A 23,498-nucleotide genomic window follows, 5' to 3' on the forward strand; every position below is an offset into this window, starting at 1 on the left:
AGAGCCAGCACAGGTCACCACGGGACCTAGATAAGAACCACGTGACCCCACTATCCACACACTGCCTCCCCACCGCCCACATGGGCTGCCGGCCCCTCCCCTGGACTGGACTGGGGAGGGGAGGTGCCCTCCTGCAGTTTTTGAGAACCACAGACCTCAGGGCTGGAGGAGGCCAGTGTCAGGGGGAAGCAGAGCTCTCCTTTAGTCTGGATAGAGTGGGGAGGCCAGGGCAATTCCCCAACTCCTTCCTGCCCCAGTCTAAGGAAGAGCAAGCTCTGGATTAGCAGAGGGACGTGGGGGGTGGGGTGGGCGGCAGGGATTAGTTTGACACAGAGGGGAAAGAGACCCAAGCACACAGTGCTTTGGAAATCATTCTATTTTAAACACAAAAAAAGGGAATGAAAATGTCACTTCTCCCTAAGTTGGGAGCATGCAGAGCCAGTGGCCTCACATCCCCCCCTTCCACCCCAGAGAAAGAACAGTGCACCATGAGCTGCTCCCTCTCCCTAGGGAAGAGCTCCTCCCTGGGTCTCCCAGGCCACTGGGAGGGTCCCTTGCTCTCTGATGGAGGTGATCTCACTCATGCTCCTGCAAGTTGGAAGCACAATTTTCCTCCCAAGTGGAGGAAAAGGAAAGGGCCTGAGCCCATTGAAGAGGTGTTTATTTTTTAACTGCTAACAGCCCCCGTTCCATTAAACTCACAGGACAGGTCTGAGAACCATTTAGAACCCACTAGGGAGTGGGTGGGTGGGACTCAGTCCAGAGACCTAACACTCAAAATATAGCATTGGTTGCCTATTTTCAAACAGAGTTAACCTCCCACAGTATTCATGAAACCATCTGATGGAATCAGATCCTGAACCCCTTCACAGGACGTTTTCCCCAACCTCTTATACTTTGGATGTCACTTTGGAAATCAGCCCTTTGGAATCAGGTGGGGTGGCCTGGGAGAGAAGGGAGGAGGTGGGCACAGGGCATCCATCAGATGAGTGAGTTTATGTCCAGGCACAAGCCTCATTCATGGAAACCAGCCCTGAATGCCAAGGTCAGCTTGGCTGGGCTGAGGCCACCTTAGCCAAAAACCCAGGGCTAATTTTTAGGAAATCGATAATGAACAACAAAATGGGGACCTTTTTTGGCAGATGCCAAGTCAATTATTTTCACCTAATATCCTCTTTTAGCTGCATGTATATTTATTTATAATTATAACCCTGGTGGACTGCAGCCTTCATCTTTGTTGGGAATGAGTTTTGTTATAAATCAGAATTGGGTCCATGACAACCATTGTTTTCTAAACCCAGTGTGTTTCCTGCTCCTTCTATGGCAAGTCCCACCAAAAAGAGTGAGAGGCCAGGGGCGGCTAGGAGTTCTGAGAAAAGAGACTGAGGGGTGAGGGTGGAGCCCAGGCAGCTGCATCTGGTCTGTTTTAATTTAACTGTATTTAATTTGCTTTCAAAATTAAAAGTCAAATATGGTTTTTAACAGTCCTAATCCTCTTCAGCCCTACCTTATTTTTATTTGTTAATTTAACCAACAGATGTTTATCAGGTGCCTGTTAGGAATAGGCATTATTCTAGAAGCCAGCACACAGCAGTGGAAAAACAAAGCCCTCATCCTCAAACAGGTCACCTAATGAGAGAAGATGGATAATAACAAATGTATTTCAGATGTGATCTGCCATGAAGAGAACGGAGCCCATTGGTGAGACAGTGCCCTGTAGCGAGGCCAGAGAGGCCTGCCTGATGAGGTGACATCTGACCGACACCCGACACAGAGCTCCCAGGGCTCCCCCAGGCAGGAGAGGCTGAGCATGCTCAGAGATCAGCACAGAGGCCCATGTGCCTGCAACTGACTGGCAGGGGCTGAGGAAGTAGCATGGGGAAGATGGAGAGTGGGGGGAGAGGGAGGCCAGAACACATCAGCCCGGGAACCAGGATCTACCCTCAGCTTCAGCTCCAAGCGCAGACACAGGCGGGATGGGGAGGTGGTATCTGCAATGTTCCTGGCACTGAGCGGCAGTAGGCGGGTGAGCGTGCAAGCTTTGGGGCACAGAGAAATGGTCAAATTCTAGATGTGTTTAAGGGGTAGAGCCAGGAGGACTTGCCAGTTGGTTGGACGTGGCAGGTAAGGATAGTCTGAGACACAGAACAAAACTGCCTGAGGGTGGGACAGGAGGGGTGACATGGAGAAAATCTGTTGCAGATGCCTGCTAGACATGTGCAGGAGAGCAGGTGAGGGGACAGCTGCCTGCACACCTGGAGCTCAGATGTGGACCAGCATCGGGGGCATTAGTGTCAAGGCTGTTTACAAAGTCACAGGTGTCCCAGGTAAGACCCCCATGCATGAGTGTAGGCAGAGGCCCCCAGCATTCAGAGGCTGGCGTATGAGGAGGACCAGAAGAGGCCACACAGTGCAGAAGCTACGGGCAAATCTAGTCAACCCTGGAGAATAAACTCCGCCAAGAAGTGCTTTGCTGGAGAGGCCATAGGGTTAACTGTCAGATAAGGATAAGAATAAGAAGTTGGTGAGGGAAGGCCTCATCCTAAGAAAGGGCCTTCCTGCTCAGGTTTGCATAAAAGTGTAATTCAATGGGATTCTCGGCTTTACAAAAGGATTCACAGTAAGATGCCCTTAAATTCCAGCGCCCTGTCACGTTTTCCAACAGAATCCAACTTCACGCATAGCTTCGCAGAAGTACATTTTCATTGCTCCCTGGCTCGGGCCACACCCATGTAACCCTGGGCCCATCCACATCTTAGCTCAACACTTACTGTTCGGGGCAGATCTGGAAAAGCTGGAAAGATTGGGAAAAATCAGGGACACTGTCCACAAGCTCTACTCTGATAAGATCATCTCTGTGCCAAGTGGGGCACATGGGTCCCCCCAGCATGACCATCTGCCCTTAATTTGCTCAGCCCTAGACCCTGTGGCTGCACACCACAGGTGGCCCCCCAGCACAGCCACACACAGGATGCAAGCCTGTTGGCTCTGTGAGCCCCACAGCCAGCATCCCTCTCCAGCCTTTGCTGGGCTGCCAGCGTGTGCACCGTGCTGGAGAGGTGGGTGCTGTTTGATGCTGGCTATGATGGAAGATGGTTCATTTGGGGCACTAGATGTCTGTGCAGTTTGCGGAGTAAAGCTCACCACCACCACCTCCCCTCCACTAGCTAACTTACCTGTAGCACCCTTGGCTGCCTGGCAGATTCTTATCCCTGCCCACCAGCACAAGAATGGGTTTCTATTTGACCTCTCCTCTCCAGGGCACTTCCAATCCAGTGACATTTCAAGGGGAATCCAGCGAGTTGAGGAGGGGTGGCAGGAAGTCAGGGGTGCACAGCATCCTCCACTGGGGCCAATCAACATCTGCACCCTCAACCACATGAGCCTGACCCACACACTGCCCTCTCCTCTGGTTTAGGGCAGCACAGACAAAACCAGAGACGAGGGTTTCATGTAACTTTGCTTTATTGCAATCAAGGACAGGGAGAGGAGGCAAAACATTACGCTTGATCTCCAGAACGACAGTTTCAAATTTGGGCATGAAAACAGCTCTAAAGGAGGGCTGCCTCACCTCCCTGCTGCATGGATATGGGGGACATGGGGGTGCAGAGAGTGGGAGGCTGAGCTGGAGGCAAGGCCTGTGGTCCTGTGGCCACCCCAGCATTCCTGGGGCCACCTGCCCAACAGCACTGAGCTGGGCCTCTGTCCCCTCCCTCCCCAGACACTCTGCTGGGCTCCACCTTTACTCCTGCACTGATGCCTGTCTTCAGTGAGTAAAACTGGAAATACTCCCTAATTCAGGAAAAGAAGCAGCTGAGTATTTCTGGTCCTCAAGCTCAGCTTGTCATCCTGTCAAATGCAGCAAGAGTAGGAACGGAGAGGAAATCACATGTTTCTCAAATGGCATTTCTTTGAGAATGCCAAAGGCGGCTCAGGGAAGGTTGTGAAGAAAGAACAAAGTCAACTCAGGTGAGACACCCCTCTTTCCTATCCTCTACAAACGGTGACAAACTCAAGACTTCAGGAACACCAAGGGGCTGGGAAAGATGTGGGCCAGGCCTGCTGAGTGCGTTCAGAGCGCTCACCTGAGTGCCGGGCGGGGCTGGGGTGAGTGGGCCAGGGGGAGATGCCCAGCCAGTTTCAGCCCCTTTTCTGAGGGGCCCAGGCACGGAGCCCTTGACAATCTGATTAAACGCTCCCACCCCCATGGAGACATCCCTCTCCCAGAGGAGCAGGGAAGTAGGAGAAGTACCATGAACAAAAGCCAGGCTGAGAAACCATCTGGGCGTGAGGGGGGCCCTCTGTGCCGCCCCACGTTTCTCTTCAGGTTCGGGGTTTTGAACTGAGGCGGGGCAGACAGGAGCCCCTTGATCCCTGAGGTTGCTACTTAAGGAGCTGCTCCTGCAGGGGAGCGTGCAAGGGGGCAGCCTACCAGGGCTTAGGCCACCTCGCGCAGGTGGCACTCTCCTGTGTCCCCAGGCAAGGTGCAGGAGGTACTGGACGGCACTGCTCACTTAACGTACTGGTTCCTGCCTAGGTGGGGGGTTTCAGTGGATTGTATCATGGAGCCTGCCATCATCTCCTCGAAAACGATGACCTGAGTAGAGAAGGGCTGGGTGTGAGAACAGCTGAGGTGGTCCCCAGAGCCAGACAAGGCCACTTGTCTTGAGGTGGCAGGATGGGAAGCGAGGGGTTTAGGCTTGAGGCTGGAAGGACCCAGGACCAACATGAGTACCAAGAAAGAGGGAGGAAGAGGCTCTGTAAAGCTCTGCCTCCCCCGGCCCCCACCAAAGGCTCCTGGGGAGACCCTCTGATGCCAGGGAGGGCAGGGATGGGCAGGGAGTCTCGGGGGCAAAGGGAAGGAGGCTGAGCATGTTCCCACCTGGTTGATTCCTCTGTCCAACCAGGGCCCTGGGAGGTAGAGGGTCTTCTGAGGTCCGATGCTCCAATAGCGTCCAAGGTTTTGGCCATTGATGAATACAACCCCCTTCTCCCAGCCCTTCAAAGACAGTAGGAAGGGAATCAGTCTACCACCAGAGTCACCAAAGACACAGGCACACAGGACGGCAGAGAAACACACACACTCGCCCTCACACAAACCGGGAGGACTAAGGGTAGGGTGTCTGTCACCTGTCCCCCTAGTTCCCAGCCTCCCAGGGAGGGTGCCCAGGCTCAGACCAATGTTGGAAGCCAGGTCCTGAGAGACACCAGGTGCTTCTTCTGCTCTGAGCCCTTTCCCGGGGTGCACAGGTGGCTCTCAGCTCAGGGCCCTCAGCGAGGGAGAGGGGAGAACCTGGCAGGTAAGAGGGGGGACCTACAAACCTCCAGTTTCAGGAAGGTGTCGGCAGGCGAGGGGCCAACTGACAAGCCACCCAAGAAGAAAGCAGGAAACACAGGCACTTCTGGGAGAGAATTCCATCCAAACCTGAGAACAGCCCAAGGGACAGCAGATCTTAGATCTGCTCCCAGCCCTACCCCTGATTCCCAAAGCATGTCTCTGCCCTTCCAAGGCCTCCTGCCTCTTACTCAGGGTCCAGGAAGGCAGCAACGTGGGATGATGGGGGTGCCTAATCTGCTTGCGGGGGTTCTAGGACTGGTGTCACCCCTCCCCTTGGGCACACTGCTCTGGCCTGTGGGTCTGTTCACACACAGCAGGGCCCCGGGGGTGGAAGGAGCCGTCCAGCTGCACGTCAACTGTGCGCTCACACATGGGCAAGGCGGGAGCCTACCTCTGAAAGATGCTCTTTTTCATATCCAGGCTGTAGATTCTGAATTTTTTCAGGGGAGAATCATCCAGATAAAGATTTCCAATTAAGCCTGTGAAAGGGAGGCAAGGAGACACCAGCAAGCCCTAAGGCAGGGGCAGCTGTCCTGGCCAGGCCCAGGCCACCTGGAAAGTTCTCAGGAAATTCAGGTACTGAAGTACAGGCTGACACGTCCACTGGCCAAGAAGCTCTTCACTTGGGGCAAACCTTCCCAGAAGGCCCAAAGGGGATGAAAGTAAAGACCTTAGGGCTTGCTGGGAGGAAGGACATGAGGTCAGTGACAGAGCAGAAGTGTCACAGGGCGAGGACAGTCCCCAGTCCCCAGGGATGCTCCAGATGACCAAGAGGTCACAGGGATTCTGGCCTAACTGTAGGGTCAGTTTCAGTTGATGGGGTCAATTCTCAATAGACATAACAGGTCAGCCAGAAATCCTCTACACCACCTAGGATTGAAGACGTATTTTAAAGTGTTGTGAGCGGATGGCACTACTGGTAGCCAACACCGAGGTCCTGTGCCACTGACTAGTGACTGATTATTGCCCTGAGGACTGGGCCAGCTGTGCTGCTCCCAGAGTTGCCCCCACGGCCCTCTTGCTCATGGAGCTGCTGATTTGCTACAGTGGGAATCTGGAGACTGGGGAACATGAAGAGGCTTCACAAGGCTTAGAAGTGTGTGACAGTGAATGACAGGACAGGACCCTCCGGTGAGGGTCCAGGGCACTCTTGATGAGGGTGTGAGGACACAAAGGCAGAAACAAGGGTGAGGCCAGCAGTTCCTTCCAACCCAGGAGAACAAAGGAAGGACCTGAGGATGGGCCCAGGGTGGGGGCTCACGGGAAGGCAGAGAGATCCAGAGAGGAGTACGGGACAGGGTTGAGGGCAGGGAGGCACCTAGAGAGCCCTCTGAGACCCTCTGAGCCCACCTGGAGAGAATAGTCTATCCCCTAGAACCCAGCAGAAGGCCCCAAATCTGAGCAGCACTGCTTCCCTGACAGGCTACCAGAGGCTCTGGGCTGAAATTCTAACCAAAGAGCTTTGCCAGTTTCCTCCATTACAAAGACAAACACCCGTAAGAGAACTGGGAGGTCATTATTCTGTTCCCCAAAGTAGGATTTATTTTGTCTGAGAGAGTTTTTTTTATAACTTACCTGAAAACCACTCACCCAGATTTATTAAAAGGGAGAACTAAATTAAGGCATAAAAGATTTTGTTGGCCAGAGGAAACACAGTGAACTGGGGGGACATCCCTGGGGGGGGCTGTCCAAAGGCATCCCCTTGGCTGTGTCTTCCTCCCTCCTCTCCACCACACCCGAGATAATCTAGGGTTCCCCATTGTGGATCCAGGAAAGACAAGAACGCAGGCGTCCCAGGCCCTGCGTTGGATTCCTGAAAGTCCCGCTCCTGACTGCTCACCACCACCCCCGAGCAGACATCCTTGATGAAGCCGACTGCTACACAGGGAGAGAGGGAGCAGCAGCAACGTGTTCACATGGGTTCGCCATATTCACACACGTTCACCGGGAGGTCTGGACAGTGTGCGTGCAGAGTGCTGGAGGGAAAGAGGCCAGACCCCCCTGGGCTTCTCTGGCCCACTCAGACCTGGCCTCAAGTACAGGACAAACAGCCTCCACCTCCTGCCACAGGCCGCCGTGGCCTGTTGGCTTACTGGCACGGAAACAGGACGGCCACAGGAGCAGCATGCACACTGGCTGCCCTTTCCTCTGTGTGTGCCAGGACCCACCTTTGCGCTGCTCATCAATATTATATCCATAGTTGACTCGCCCACAATTCTCCACCAAGATCCTCAGCACGGTGTGACCCTGCCAGGAACACAGTGGCCCACGATGATGGCCCGATTATTCACCAGATGGTCCCAGCTGCACCTCGGGACTTGTTTGTGGAGCCCAGTTCTCGCCTGCACTCCAAGGGTGCGAGTGAGCACCCAGCTGCTCAGACAGCAACCCTCACCCCTCTCCATCTGCAGCTTGTGGCTGAGCAGCCTCCTGTCTTCCAGCCCTTTCTATGTGGCTCCCACCAAACTCCCTCAGAAATAACTGGGGCCAGCCATCACCCCCTCCTAGGATAACAAACCTGGACCAGGGGGATGACGATCTTTGTGTTTTTATAGTCCAAGAATCCTATGGATACTGTGTTCACAAATACCTGCCAGAGGGAACAGAGGAAGAGAACGCAGGGTCAGCAGGAGGGGAGGTGAGAGTGACTGACCTCTGCTAAGCCAAGAAGGGGACAGCACAGAGTGCGTGCAGGCCAAGGAGGGGTCAGCCAGGGAGAGTACCAACACACGCACGCGCACAGCTGAGAAGGATCGCACAGCCAACAGGCCTGGGAACCACTGATTCTAATGGGGAAGCAGATGTACATTGCAGAGCTGATAATTAGGAGGTCACAGGAGCTAAGAAGAGGTGCTCCTACCTGCCCCCGGTCACGCACAAGACCGCTGAGGATGCCAGACGAGGTAATGGTGGTCTCGTACAGAACATACCCAAAGGACTGGCCGTTCCCCTCGTTGACTGGCAGGTTCTCCATGTTGATGGGCTTTTCAGACTTGATTGGCTACGGACAGAAGAGACAGGAGCTCAGAGACAGGAGCTCGGGGCCAGGCTCGGGAAGGCAGAGGCAGCAGCCCCCTCCCGCGTCTTCCGGGGTGCAGCGTGGAGGCAGGCCCTGCCCAGGGGCTGACACACGGGGCAGGAGGCAGGGGGCTCTGACTTCTCATCCCTCTAAGCCCATGGCTCTCCAGGGTCACAGGCATGAGCGACAGGACGCAGGGTAGACAGCTGCAATCAAACGGCCTTGCAGCTCTTGGAGCCACCGTTGTTTCTGCACCAGGATACCCCGTGAGCCCGCTGTAGCCGATCCCTCCTCCACAGGGGAGGAAGCCAAAAATCTGCTCCCCTGCCCCCCTCTCTGAGGCTGGAGAAGGGAGAAGCCCATGCCCCCACCCGCACCTGTCCTTTCCTCTCCCACTTCCTTTGCTCTCTCCACTTCACACTCTCGCATAAACTACTCCCCTTCCCTGTGATTCTAAAATGGAGAGTGAACCTGAAAGCTACCAAGGGTTGGCTTCCCTCTTCCCAGCACCCCTTGACTGCCCCACAGCACTCACCTCCCCCATGTACTGGAGAGCATCCCACAGGGACAAGTAGAAAACCGGCACCATCGGTTCATACACAGTCTTGGGAAGAGGGTCAGGCGGGAGAGGGAGAGGGCCACCTGCTACAGAGACACACAGTGAGGCAAGTGGCCAAGGTTGCTGCTGCCCACTTGACCCGCCACCCACCCACCCACGGCCCCATGTGCCCCCTCCTCGTACCAACAGGTAAAACAGGCAGGTGTGAGCACACACCTAGGCCTCCGCTGGAAGGCAGGGGCAGGGGGAGGGCTCATACCCTCCAGGTGAAAGAAGGAGGCTGGACACCCACAAGTACAGAGGGGGAGCTGGAAGGACACACTGAGATGGGACAGTGAGTCTCTCAGACCCTCCTGTCCTCCTCCAGGACGTTCCTGCACACAGACTGGCCAGGGTTGAGGCGGGATGGCAAGGAAGGAAGGAACTCGTTAGGGGTCTTGGAGCAGAAGCCAGGGTCTGCTGGGTACCTGAGAGGGAATCAAAGAAGTCCCGAAGCTTGATGTACTTGGGCGTGTAATCTCCAGCCTCTGTCAGCACTGCATCATAGTCTGCAAGACACCAGGCCCTGCCAAGGTCATGCCTGTCCCCAGGAGGTCCTATGCAGCCCACAGGAGGGGGAGAGGCTGGGGGAGGGCAGCAGCCTCGTCTCAGGAGCGTGGGCGGCAAAATAGCCATTCAGTCCGAATACTCTAAATGCCAAACACCACCCAACGCGACAAAAACTGCCCAAGATCCCAGCAGGACTACATTTCTAGCGGCCAGTAGAATTTCTACTTTCTGGGGACTGTCATCCTAAAGGTGGGTAGGGTCACACCACCTCAAGGGCTCGGGGAGAGGGGAGGAGGCTGCATCCCTCCTGCCACCCTGGGTAGCCTTCTGTCACTTCCAAGAGGACTCTCGGCAGAGTCACCGGCTCCTGGAGCAGCGACCGGCCTAAACCTCTCAGTGCCCGGGACATCTGAAGTGACAAAGCAGGCCTGTATCTTCCCGCGTACTTTAGAGCCAGTGACATTCAGGGTGCAGGAAGTGATCCCTAAAGGCCACTCTGCACACGCTGGGGCAGGGCTGGGAGGTGGCACTGAGAGGTACTTGCCGTAGCTGGTGATATCAGACTTGTACTCGTGGAAGTGCATGGCTCCATTTATGAAGCCAAAATTGGTGCCTCCATGGAACATGTAGAGGTTGATGGAGGAGCCAGCATTCACGATGGCAGATACGGTCTTTAAAACCTCTACAGGACAGAAGGGCACACGAGAACTTAGTATCTGAGCGAGCCACTGACCCCTGCTGCTCTCGTCCTCCCAAATCCCCCTCCAGCCTGAAGGCCCCCATCTTCATTCACTTAGTAAAACCCCAATTGCAGACGAGGAGGGGGAAGGAAGAGATGGGCCAGAGTCACAGGCCCTGGCCGCCCCGGACTGCCCAGCTGGCACCCAGCTCCCCCTCGCATCTCCCTTAGAACAAACACCAAGAGATGGGGTTCATCAGCAGAGATCAAATTCTGACCAACACCCCTCCTTTACTAGGAAATTAACCATGATATGAAAAGATAATATCAAAGGAGAAAAATGGATGGCTAATAAGTACATGTCTCAAGAATATAAATCAAAGAAACGCAAACTCAAGATGACATAGCAAACAGGCCAATATTACACATTATCTGAACGATCAGTGTTGACAAGTGTGGGAAGTGGTTTTCTCATTGGATGATGGTGAGTAAACATTGCTACAGTCTCTCTGGAGAGCAGCCTGGTAAATACACCAGAACTGCACTAACAGAGTGAGTCGACTGCTTATCACAGGGAAATGATATGCCAAGTGTGCAAAACCACACCGTCAAGGTCCCCCGGAACTGGCTTTCAATTAACAAAACCCCTGGAAACAATCTAGGACGCTGGGCCAATACGTTGTGGTTTAGAATAGGGTTCTTTGTGTTCTCTAAACAGTGGTTAAATCTACACTTAGTAGTACAGAAAGCCGTCCATAGGTGTCATTAGCTGGCACGCGGCACAGCGGGACCACACCTGTAGGTGCATATAGGTAGGGAGGTATAGACAACTGTCCGCATGGCTTACAGCAGCAGTTCTCAACCTAAAGGGCCGCGGCATTAGGAAGGTTGAGAACCACTGGCTTACAGGCAAATGATTCCCCTGTGCTCTAAGATTTGTATTTCTTCTTCTTTATTCATTTTTTCACGTGTTCTGAACATTAGCGATAGGGTGAGCATCACTTTTCTCATTACAAAAACATTTAAAAAGCAATGTTAAAAATCCTACCATTTTAAGTATGACGACAAATGACTGGGGAATATCAGAGCTGATTACTACGCCCTACAGCCGAGTCTCATCCACTAGCAGGTTGCTTGAAACGTCCTCTTCCCTCTCAGGCCGACACACACACTGGATGTGGGCACTGCAGAATACTCACCAGAAGAATCCAGGATATTGTGAGGGCCTCCCCATGAGTCAAACCACCCGGTCCAGTACTCCGTCACCATCTTGGGCTGAACCCCCTGGGCACCACAAAGTGATAGTTAGGAGGGCAGGCTGACCAAAAGAGAAAAAGAATGCCCCAAGACCCCCCGACTCTTCCCCAGCTGCACGCCCCTTGCTTAGAGACCTTCAGAAGCACAGACGACAGTCAGTCTACCTGTACCAGCTCACCCACCCTGTGTGGCCTCCGCACCTGCAGGCACGGAGCAGCAGCACCTACCAAAGTCAATGCGACAGACTTTGTGGCTTGATGTGGTTTTAGTGTTGCTTGCATGCTAGGAAGAAGACATTGGTTTGCTTTCCAGATCAAGCCAGGCTTTGCCTATCCCCTTCCAGGGAAGGAGGATGTTCTACCCAGGATAACTCTGAGGATAACTCAGAGACGCCGAGAGGCCCGCCAGGGACACAGACCCTTCCGGGGATGCTTGACTTCAGCCAGAAGAGTCAGAGGCTCCACAGTGGGCCCTCCCCGAGGTCTGGCTTACTTGTAGTTTACAGCAATTTTCTGAACGGAAAAAAATCAGGGCCTTATAGCACAGCCATTCACTGCACAAGTTCTGCAGGCCCCATTTGGACTCATCCCTTGGCTGGGACACTCAACAAGTGTCATTTTAGAACTCCGACTTTGGCACAGGATGGCCCCAAAGAGGCAGAGATGATTCCTGGGATCGTGCCCTGCTCCACCGTGTCTGCCAAGGGCCCAGGGCACGTGGGGAGGTGTGAGGACTAAGACGCCCTGCACTGGAGAGCCTCCCTCGTTCCCTCAGTAACTGTACCAAGTCCACGCCTATCAGTAATGGCCTCACACTTACAAGGCAGCTGTATGCACAGCAACCAAACTTGCTCCAGAGTGAGGGGGTGAACTTATGATCTGCTGGGTAGATAAGCCACACCTGGGTAAAAAAACTAAAGTGGTCCGGATAATTTTTTTTTTTTTTTTTTTTTTTTTTTTTTTGTGGTTTTTTGGCCGGGGCTGGGTTTGAACCCACCACCTCTGGCATATGGGACCAGCGCCCTACTCCTTGAGCCACAGGTGCTGCCCGGTCCCGATAATTTTTTAACAAGACTAGTGGCTTGGGATTTTCTTTCCAAGCCATCTACCTCCCAAGAAGAGGGGTGCAGACTGTGCCACATTTAAGTCACTAAGAAGGGAGAAGCAGATTCTGAGTCCCACATCTCAGGAGTCTCCAGGGCCAGAAGTGGGCTCCTTGGCTCAAGTGTGCCAGGGCCAAAAAAAGTGGATGCTCTCTGTGGCCCAGCTCACTGCACAGTAACGTTAAGGGATTGAGCTCTGCAAGTACATGGGGCTAGAATTCCTAACCCCTTTCCTGACTGTCTCCCTCACCATCCAATAGTAATAACAGTAGCCAGCCCACCTGGTGAGGGGACAGCGGAATGAGATGGGGCCCACAAAGCCCTTAGCACATGGTGCCTGCAGGTAGGAAGCACCCAAGAGACACCAGGGTAATTCTCTCCAACACTGGGTGGGGACATTCCGGACTAGCAAGGTGCTAGTGGACAGCCCAGAGTCAGCCGGCCTGGGGCCTGAGTTGTACACTGAAGAGCCCTTGATTTAAACAAGGAAGTATCCAGGTCCCCTTCCTCACAAAACACAGACGCCTTGGGACTGCACACAGACGCCTTCCGTTAACAGGACAGCCAGCCTGGGAAAGCTCACATGTGGCTCATGTGCGGCCAGCTGCACCCACTGCTGTACTGGGCACTTTCCAATGTCACCTCCTCACAGCCCCGAGCAACGCTCTGAGTGGGTGCTGTGAGCTGGTACTCTCACCACCCGCCCCAGCAGAAGAGACAAACAGAGCTTACGTAGCTGCCCCCGCCACATGCTGCAGCCCGGCCAGGTGGCTACAGGGGCAGCTCACGGCATCCTGGACTTTGGCCATGCTCGGGCTCATTTCAACTTAGTTATGGGACAATTGTGTATCATACATCTCTCTGTTTCCAAATATGTCATACCCCCCATGAGGACAGAAGCCCTGTCATCTCTGTCACCCCAGTGATGAAGCGCAAGAGGTCCCACCACCACTGCAAACATGAGGGGGGCACTCAGGGAGCACTGGAAGAAGGAAGGACAGAGGACGGGATCCGATCTGGACCCCCTGATGCTTGCCTGGTCTGTCGCTCAGAAGTCCACTGGCAGCAGGTCCCACCCCGTGCCACCTTCTCCTGGGTCCCGTCCCGCCCATCCTAGCTGTCCCCTATGTCATCTGCACTGCAGTGGTGGTGACATCAACACACATGGCCCTCCTCCTACATGGGCTCACACTGACATGGTGACTCCCCGTGGGTCCCCAAAGACATAACCCCAGCTCTCAGAGGGGCCATCAGCTAGAATGGAAAAAACAGCCCAGAACCTCCACGGGCATCTGTGCTCTGTCAACACGGGCTCCCTAACAGTTCCCCTCTAGGTCTGGGGAACAATGTGGACATGCAACAGGTGGGGGTGGATCTGGGGGGATCCACAGCCTTCAGAGGCCCAGGGTGACAGGTGGGGCCTCTCAGTTCTGTGGGAAGGCTGCAGCTTAGCCCAGATCACATCCATCTCCATAAGAGACACATACATACTCAAGAAAGGTCAGTGAGAACAGGGGCTCTGTGAGTGCCCATCAACCCAACAGCCACAGACACACATCCAGAAACTCTTCTCTCTCTCCTGACCTGAGGGGACCAGGCTTCCTGTCTTGCTAATGACAATAATCTTTCTAGGATCGGAGGGGCCCTATAGGCTGAGATCAGACCCCCGTGTGGCACAGTACGGAGAAGTGTTTCTGTTCCCCTCCAGTCCCTGGTAGCAAGTCTGGGGCTAGTGGGGTCCAAAAACCTAGTTGAGATTCCCCCCACCTCCCATCAAGACTCCCCCCAGGCCCCACCTCGTCAATCTTGTGCTGTTGCATCAGGCCACCCAGCAGCACCCTGGAGGGGCTTCTCAGGGGAGCCCTGAGCCCAGGCACTAGGAATTGCTGCACACGAGCTGAGCAGGGCCAACAGCTGCCCTTAGGCCTGACTTACCTGGATGCTCACGAGCAGGGTGGTCAGCAGCTGCAGCTCCTGGGGTGACTGTAAGTTGATGGTGGCCAGCACTGGCCGGGAAAAGGAGGAGAGAGAGACTGAGTGTTGTCTGGCAGCCAGTGACTGTCAGCCCGGGCCCCTCTCAGGGCACCCGCACCATGGCCTGGACACCGTCCCCTCTCCAACTAGAGGTCAGTGTGCCTCTGAGGCCAGGAGACGTGCCTCTGAGGCCAGGAGACGTATCTCTCTCATCTTGGCAATGCCACCACTCAGCACAGAGCAGACCTAGCAGCCACTCCGTAAGCACCTGGCCCTGATGGACTGTGGTTTCACAAGCAGAGTGTGGGCTTCTGTTGATTGTTCTTCTGTGGGAACTAGAGCCTAATCTATACATAGCACCCCAAGCAGCCAGGACAGGGTAACAACAGCAGTGGCCTGGGGCAAAGATCTGAGCGTGTCCAGGATGCCTGAACCAATCAAACCTGTGAACAGCTATGCTGGCGGGAAAGAGGGGTGAGAGCAGCCAAGGAAACTGAGTCATCCTCTGGAACAAGAAGTCAACAGGCAGAATTTGAAAGCAAGGAATGCTGAGTTCTGTGTGCACATTGTTTAGAAATATGAAAGAAGATACCTAAGGAGTCAGGAAGCTTGAAAATGGGCATTTCTGGGAATTGGATGCGAAGCAGGCAATGCTGTGTTTCTCTGTATTTTCTATTATTAATTTTTAGCCCATGTGGATGCATTTGTTTTTTTTTTTTTTGAGACAGAGCCTCACTCTATCACCCTGGGTAGAGTGCTGTTGCATTATGGCTCACAGCAACCTCAAACTCTTGGGCTCAAGGAATCCTCTTGCCTCAGCCTCCCAAGTAGCTGGGACTACAAGTGCCCACCACGTCGCCCAGCTAGTTTTTCTATTTTTAGTAGAGACTGGGTCTCACTCTTGTTCAGGCTAGTCTCAAACTCCCAAGCTCAAGCAATCTACCTGCCTCTGCCTCCCAGAGTGCTGAGATTACAGGTGTGAGCCACAGTATCTGGCTTTAATTCATTTTTTTAATGAAAAACTTTCAGGCAGCAGGGGGCACCAGGGGCACAGGGCAGTGCCTGCAGAGAGGCAGAGGACACACAGAAAGCAGCCAGCTCCAGGAGATACCAGCATCCTCCTCCTCACAGGGCTTGTAATCAGGGGACTGCCAAGTGCTAAAACCGTGCACCAGCATCACAGGTGTCTCCCCTTCATCACAGGTGTCTCCCCGGGCATGGCCTTAGTGGCTCCAACCTGGGCGGGCTGTGGAAGCAGCCACGGGGAAGCAGTGCCACCGTGTGGTCAGAGTGGGAATCGCAGCTGGTCCTTGTCCGGCCCTTAGACGCAGGGTCTGGGTTCTTGACTAACTTGTGCTGTCTGAGGACAAGAGCCTTTTCCCCTTTCTTCCAACAGTTAATGCCTGAGCCCATGCCAGGCACTGCTGAAGGGATGGAGACGTAGAAGTCTCTGCCTTCGAGCAGCTCAGGCCATGGAGGGAAATGCAAAGGAGCCCAACAAAGCGCCATGGCACAGGTGCGGAGTCGTCAGGAGCGTGCTGCTGACACCGCCAGGCAGGTGCATCGTCCTTCAGACCACAAACTGGGGCCATGTGTGAGAGTGCAACCGGACAGGCACACCCCAGCCCCCGCAGGGATCACTACTGCAGTGAGGCAGACAATAAACAAGCTACCTCGAGTATGAGAAGGCAAAAGGCAAGCAGGTAAGAAGACCAGGGGAGCCCCAGGGGGAGGTGCTATGACAAACGGGGCGCTCAGGGAAAGCCTTGCTGTGAACTAAATGACCTCTGAGAGCACCACACTGCTCTCTGGAAGGAGTGCGGAGTCCCATGTATGCCGGGAACAGCAGGGAGGCTGGGAGGGTGGAACAGAGTGAGTAAAGGGGGAGAAGCAGAAGGTGAGCTCTCCTGGCCAGAAAGGAGGCCCATCCAGTTCATTCTCAGAACTCACACTTCACTGTGAGCTGGGGATACCACAATCCCGATGACAACACACAGGTTGTTGTTGTATTGGACTCTGGGAGGCAGAGGCAGAGGAGTCCTTGAATCAAAGGGAGGTCAACCCGGGCGGCACCTCTGGCTCAAGGAGTAGGGCGCCGGTCCCATATGCCAGAGGTGGCGGGTTCAAACCCACCCCCGGCCAAAAACCACAAAAAAAAAAAGGGAGGTCAACCCAAATGCTACTGCAGTGATGCAAGTGGGGACAATGTCACCAGTGAGGTGGAGAGACATGTTTGGATTCCAGATGTACGTGGAAGTTAAAGCTCAAGATGAAAAGGAGGTGCTGACAGCGGGTGTGCTGGGCACACGGCAGCGGAAGGCTGAGACTACAAGGTTTGGGGCCAGCGCAGATGGGGAAAGCAGCTGTCCTATTCTAACTGAAGGAAGCCCGAGAGCAGGGCAGCCATCTGCAGAGGCTGTTAGCAAGCGCCCCGAGTGCTCAGCAGGGTGGGGGCCCAGCTGCAGGGCTGGTGAGGCCACCTCAATTTCTGGCATGGACCTCCAACCTTCTGCGGCCCAGAGCACCAGAGAAAGTCCTGCATGTGCCTCAAACCCTGCCTGGAGGAACAGACACAGCCAGGCCAGAACAGCAATCCACCCGCAGCAGCCATCTGCCCGCACAGCCTCCACGCAGGTACCTCCGCGGATGACGCCCTTGCGCAGGCCATCCTTGTTGTCTGAAGTGAAGAGCAGCTCCACAATGCCGCGGTCCTCCAAGGCCTGCAGGGAAGAAATAAGAGAAGTCAACATGTGCTCTCATTCTTCAGAGCTTCTGCAGTGTCACACAGCTGGGGACGGGGAAGTCTGAAGAGGAAGGAGGAGAGATTCTAAATAAGGCATTTATTCCTCTGTGGAAAACAGAAAAACCCACCGCATCCATGCCCACTATTCTCATCAAAACCCAAAATAGATTGAATTCCAGCCACACCAGGGGAGAGGGCTGACAAGCTCTGGCTTGATGGCTCCCTATCTGGCGAGGCTTGCTGTTCCTCAACAGGCCCACTCCAAAGGTGGCTCAGAGAAGCCTACTAATATACTATCCCCGAGCACCTGCTGGGCTCCAGCAAGGGATCAGGCCTCTGGGACAACATTCACATCCTCCCTTGACCCACATCATGAGTAAGCAGCCTGTCCATACCCCATGACGAGCCAGCATGGGCTTAGTCAATGGTCATGCCCTCGTGTGCCCAGGGGTGCTGCCCATGCCCAGGAGTGCTGCCCAAACCCAGCACGGCAGAAAGCATTCCTTGGAGGCTGTAAATCAGAGGACAAAGAAGTGGGAAAAACACACCATGCTTAAGCATTAATGACAATTTGTTAGATCTGGTGGAGGGTAAACAGGTGGCCCAGAAATGGGTAATGACAAAGAGCAGGAACTGAATTACAGCGAGGAGCCAAAATTGTGGCTAGGAACTGTTCCTAGTAGGAACAAACAGTGGAGCTCCAGCTGACCTGGGACTCCTGACCATGCAATTAACATTGCAGATTTCAACCGCTCCCGCATGGGTTCTTCAGAATGGTTGGGGAAGGCCCGGGCATAAAAGGCGTTTGTTATAGAATCTCAACCTGTCTGTCACCCCAAGAGCAGGCAATGACAGCCAATCCTGCCAAGGAAAGGACAGGACAAACTAGTGAGGATATAAAAGACAGTGTGTGCTCAGACTTCAGTGACGGAAGGACCCCTCTCACTCTTTGAGATGTATTTTCCCTGTACTTTACTTTCTTCTGCAGTAAATGTGCACGTATGTGATTGCTTTGGATTTGTGATCATTCTGTCATCAGCTGGGCACTGGTCCTCATTCTTCAGCAGTGGGAGCCAAGAACTGGGGATCGTCCACACCTAGCCAGCCCTAGCAAACTGTTACCACTCAGAATAACTGCTAACATTTATGGAGAATGTCCTACCATGCCAGGCCTTCTGCTGAGCACTTTACACGGACCGTCCTATTCAGTCTTCATTAGTATCATAATAACACAGCAGAAGAAGCTCAGGGAGGCTGAATCAGGTATCACAGGCTACAGAGCTGATGAGAGACCATGGGCCTGAACCCCAAATCCACCCTCCCCCCGCCAAAGGCTCCACTCTGGGGTTCTGGGCTCTTTTGCGGCAGAAAAGCCAACAAAGGGGATCCCTCTACAATCTTCTCTCCAGATACATAACAAGACTGAATTCTTTGGAAATTATGGAGGAAGAGAGATAATCTGGTGGTCTGGTGGGTGAACAAAACTCATGTCTAATTCTACAAACTGGTGTGAAATAATAAAAAAAAAAAGGGTTAGCTGCAGTTCTCGGGCATGACACTAGGGGCAGAGTTTAACTGTGAAGCCAGGTGAGGTTTTTATCAAAAGCCCTAGATCTATCTGCTGCCTTGCCACTATCTCACTAAGTTTTGGGGCTCAGAAAACAATACTCCAGGATGAAGGCCTCAGAAGCAAAAGTTTTTCTCTGACCTGCCTTCCTGCCTCTCAGTCCTATTCTCCCCCAAGGCCATAGAAACTAGAATCCCTCTTCCCCATGGTGGACCGTAGAAGTCAGAACCCCTTTCCTCACCATAAAATGTAAAATTCTTCTGCGCTGTAAAAACCACTATACCTACCTTGCTTGACCCCCATTCCCAAGAGGGCCCTACCCCACACCCAGAAGGAAGAAGTGCTGCTCAGAGAGGCCAAGAAGAACGCAGACAGACAGGCCTCACTGGGCTTCCCCACTTAGTCCGTTAGCAATAAGTCCTACGTGCTCTTTTTGCCCAATCATAAGAAATACATAGAAAACACAGATGCCCATACTTTGTTGAATCTACGAATAAAAATGGACAATCTCCCCTGTATCTTTTGGTCTTCATTCCAAAGACTCCCACGTACACACATAAATTTGTATGGCTTTTTTCCTATTCATCAACCTGCCTTATGTCAGTGATTTTTTTGGCAAACCTGTCAGGGGCAAAGGGCCTTGGTCACTACACTAATCTGATAGTGACACTTAACACACATTCACACAGGTTCCTGCTATATGCGGTGCACTTGACCTCTCCTGGCACGCACTCACTGAATCTACTCCGTAAGGGATAACACTATTTCCTGAGTACACCAGTCTGCCCAGCCCTCGGGGGCTCTGTTACCTCGCACTGTCCTCACACAGCCTTAGACAAATGCATTCTTGTCCTGTCTGTGCACATGATGAACTAAGACTCAGAAAGAGGGCATGACATGCCCAAGGCCATCCAATACTGATGTCCCCAGAAAAGGGGCACAGCAGTTCAGGGTGACAGAGGCTGCCACTGCTGCTTCTCTTTTTCTACCTGTATCACATGGGGACCACTGCCCCGACACCAGGGAAGCATGACCGAGCAGACCAGGTCCCTGAAGGGGCCACCTCTCCTTTCTGTCTGCTCAGTGGAGCTCTCCTTCTCTGCAGCTAAGTAATTGACAACTGCTGCAGAAGCCCCAGGGCCCAAGAGATAGTCTGCGGGAACTAGGTACAGCAAGAGAAGCTCTGACTTCCAAGCCCAGGGTAGGATCTTTCTAGCTAATTCAAAGACAAAAGGAAGCTGGGGGTGTGCCATCCTTCCAGCTCTGGTTGGGCTTGGCCATCAGGACTGAACTTGCTGCCCTTCCCAGCTTCAGGAATGCCACCCTTCTGGACACAGCCTCACTCCCCACTGAGAGGGCCTTCTGCCGGTGATAAGAAGGATAAGGACCTGCAAGCTGGAGTGTTTGAGCCTTGGTATTGTCCATAAAAACAAAATAGCTTCTGAATGGAAAGTGAATCCTCATGTGACAGCATAAGAGATGTTGCTCAGGCCATCAAGGGACAAAGCCGTCCAGCCTTCAATCTCACCAAGGCTACTTAATGTGTCCTCAACTCACACCACTGCCAGACCTCCAAAGTGTGCTAAACTAATGTCACTGATTCTATCAAAGGCTTATCTATTGACAGCTTACTGTGTACCTAAAACAGTAGAGCTGCCTGATCCCACATAATACTCCAATTCACAGAGGCAGATACTCTCATTAGTCCCACTTTAAAAAAGAGGTTTAGAAAAATCAAGGCATTTTTTTCAAGGTCTCAGCTACTAAGTGACAGAAACCAGATCTAAGTATTAGTCTGTTTTTTTTTTTTTTTTAAGTGTTACTCTGCCCTTCCCTGATCTGTTGTATATTAAACCGTTGGTTCTCAACTTCCCTCACTCATTGGAATTGGATGTCTAAGGCCACCCCAGAGGTTCTTATTTAATTGGGGTGGTATGTGGCCGCAGTACAGGGAACTTTGAAGCTCTCCAGGTACAGCCAAAGAGCAGCCACAGCTGGGAAACTATGCTTTAAATGCTGGAACGAGGACGGCCTTTTCAGGACGCCTTCCCTAACCACCACTGCTCAGTCAAGCCAATTCCTTTATTCTTGGCCCCTGAAACACCAAGTGTACACGATATTACCAAACTAAACACAGTCAATAAGGGGTAAATAAGTTATAACCCTGTTGAAATAAGATAATGGAGAAAACTTCAGTGATCAACATACGTTGTTAGAAGATGTGCTATTAATATGAGAAAAATATTAGACCCACATGTCACCATATAGCCCGTGATATACTCCAGAGAAAGGAATATAAACCAACAGTCCGAGCTGACTCTTACCTTCTTGACGTAAGGCATGTACGCGGGGTCTTTGTTATAGGAACCATACTCATTCTCCACTTGCACAGCAATGATGGGTCCCCCATGCTTGTACTGGGCAGAAGAGATAAGCAATCAGAAGCTGAGTTTGAGGTATGATCTAACTTCACCATACCTATCACCAATTACTACAGAATATCCCATTTGAAAACAAAAGTCTCAAAAGGTGTGGTATATAACTGACAATGACATCAGTAAGACAGTGCAGTAGGAAGCAGCAGGCCTCATTCTCCCATGGAAAGAGCAAAGAAACAACTACAGACACACCAAAATAATTTTATAAGAGCTCTGGCAACCAGTCATAGATCTAACTAAACAGGCGAATACCCAATCAAAACAAAAATCACATGCAAAAAACAGTGGGAAACTTTATGGTGGTTTTTACTCGCCCTTGCCCCACCCCCCCCCCCTTGGTATAGCAGGCAGGTGTAGCTAGGAGGAAGTGTCCCAATTCCCAACTCCCTCCCTCAGGATGTAAAGCACAAAATGGAACTTGTTTACAATGTTCCGGCTTGTCTGTGACAGCTCTATGTCTTGCCTGACTTGGAGCTCAGACAGGAAACAGCAGCATAATTTGGACATCAGGCTGGAAGTTGCAAAGGCAGTGGCAGAGACCACAACTTGGGGTAACTGCTTGGGGTCCATGAACTTGAAGAAGGCTGGGGGCAAGGAATTACGTGCATAAAAATATGATGAACATCTATCTAAGAACCCAACAAGAAGCGAGGGTGAGATTCTTTGGGAAACTGAAGTCATTTAAAAGCATACAGGAGCTAAAAAAAAAAAAAAAAATTATATACACAGGTAGAGACAGGATGCACGCCTATAAAAGATCTGAGATCTGAAGTCTTTACACTAGGTTGATCTCCAGGCTCAGGCACCCTTTAATTAGTGAAAGTCTTCCCTGCCAGTCTACAAAGACTAAAAGAGCTGTTTCCATTTTTGTTTTTCAAATGCCCAACATTCAATAACAACAACAAAAAAAGACATACAAAGAAACAGAGAAACATGACTCAATCAAATGAGCAAACTCAACCTCCAAAAACAGTCTCTGAGGAAACAAACACTAAACCTACTAGAAAAAGACTTTATAGCAATTGTTGTAAATATGCTCAAAGAGCTAAAGAACAAAAACCAACAAGAACTAAAGGGAATCAGAAAAACTATATATGAACAGAATGAGAATATCAACAAAGAAACAGAAATTGTAAAAAAAAAAAGAACCAAACAGAAAATCCAGGGCTGAAAATCATAACATCTAAATTTGCTAATCTACTAGAGGAGTCCAACTGTAGACTCAAAAAGGCAAAAGAAAGACTAAGTGATGCTGGATTTGACAATGATTTCTTGGACATGGCACCACCAGCGAAACAACAACGAAAGATAAATATGTTGGACTTAATGAAAATTAAAAAATTTTGTGCATAAAAGGGCACTACCAACAGAGAAGGCAACCCATGGGATGAGAGAAAATACTTGCAAATAATAAACCTGATAAGAAGTTGATGCCCAGAATATATAAACAATGCCTAACACTGAACAACAGCAAAAAAATGTTCAAAAATGGGTAAAGGATTTGAATAAATTTTTCTCCAAAGATATACAATGGCTAATAATCACATGAAAAGATGCTCAACATCAACAGCCATCAGGGAAACACAAAACAAAACCACGGTGAGATACTACTTTACACCTATTAGGACGGTTCTTATCAAATAAACAGAAAATAACGAGGATTGATAAGCGCCTAGTAGAATTGCGCACTGCTGGTGGGAATGTAATATGGTGTAACTTCTGTGGTAAACAGTAGGATAATTCCTCAAAAATTAAATATAAAATTACAATTTGATCCAGCAATTTCACTTTTAAGTGTACGTGCAAAAGAAGTGAAAGCAGATACTCGAAAAGGTATTTTTACATCCATGTTCACAGCAGCATCCTTCAAAGTAGCCAAAATATGGAAGCAGCCAAAGTGTCCACAGATAGATGAAATGGATGAACAAAGTGGGGTGTACACACGCAGGGGAATATTATTCAACCTCAAAAAGGAAGAAAATTCTGATACATACTACAACATAGATAAACCCTGAGAACACTATGCTAAGTGAAATAAGCCAGTCAAAATACTGTGATTCCATTTATACGAGGCAGCTAAAACAGTCAAATTCATACAGATAGTCAGTAGAATGGTCGTTGCCAGAATCTACAAAAAGAGAAAAAATGAGTTTAAATGAGTATAGAGTTTCAACTGGGGAAGATAAAAAAAGGTCTGGAGATGGACAGTGGTTACAATAAAGTGAATGTCAGTGTTCCTCCCCAAATTCATATATGGAAATCCTCACCCCCAA

At 51.7% G+C, this 23,498-nt stretch overlaps 1 protein-coding gene across 2 annotated transcripts in view; it reads right to left on the reverse strand.

Moving 5' to 3' along the window:
• Nucleotides 1–10: 10 nt before the first annotated feature.
• The window catches only part of LOC128587948 (beta-galactosidase-1-like protein 2), a 42,862-nt gene continuing 19,374 nt past the window's right edge, over nt 11–23,498 (reverse strand). Inside the window, exons 6-19 of one of the 2 annotated variants that reach the window (XM_053594481.1) lie at nt 21,112–21,204; nt 17,116–17,197; nt 14,439–14,509; nt 11,344–11,428; nt 10,010–10,147; nt 9,384–9,464; nt 8,893–9,002; nt 8,199–8,339; nt 7,857–7,928; nt 7,507–7,585; nt 5,730–5,817; nt 5,323–5,425; nt 4,883–4,999; nt 11–4,597 (exon numbers count right to left, since the gene is read on the reverse strand). In XM_053594481.1, the coding sequence (XP_053450456.1) occupies nt 4,511–4,597; nt 4,883–4,999; nt 5,323–5,425; nt 5,730–5,817; nt 7,507–7,585; nt 7,857–7,928; nt 8,199–8,339; nt 8,893–9,002; nt 9,384–9,464; nt 10,010–10,147; nt 11,344–11,428; nt 14,439–14,509; nt 17,116–17,197; nt 21,112–21,204 (1,347 nt within the window). In that variant the 3' untranslated portion in view covers nt 11–4,510. The remainder of the gene's footprint in view (nt 4,598–4,882; nt 5,000–5,322; nt 5,426–5,729; nt 5,818–7,506; nt 7,586–7,856; nt 7,929–8,198; nt 8,340–8,892; nt 9,003–9,383; nt 9,465–10,009; nt 10,148–11,343; nt 11,429–14,438; nt 14,510–17,115; nt 17,198–21,111; nt 21,205–23,498) is intronic. The other variant, XM_053594482.1, reaches the window with a different exon arrangement.

The sequence above is a fragment of the Nycticebus coucang genome, chromosome 6 (genome assembly GCF_027406575.1).
Source record: "Nycticebus coucang isolate mNycCou1 chromosome 6, mNycCou1.pri, whole genome shotgun sequence".
Taxonomy (NCBI): Eukaryota; Metazoa; Chordata; class Mammalia; order Primates; family Lorisidae; genus Nycticebus; species Nycticebus coucang.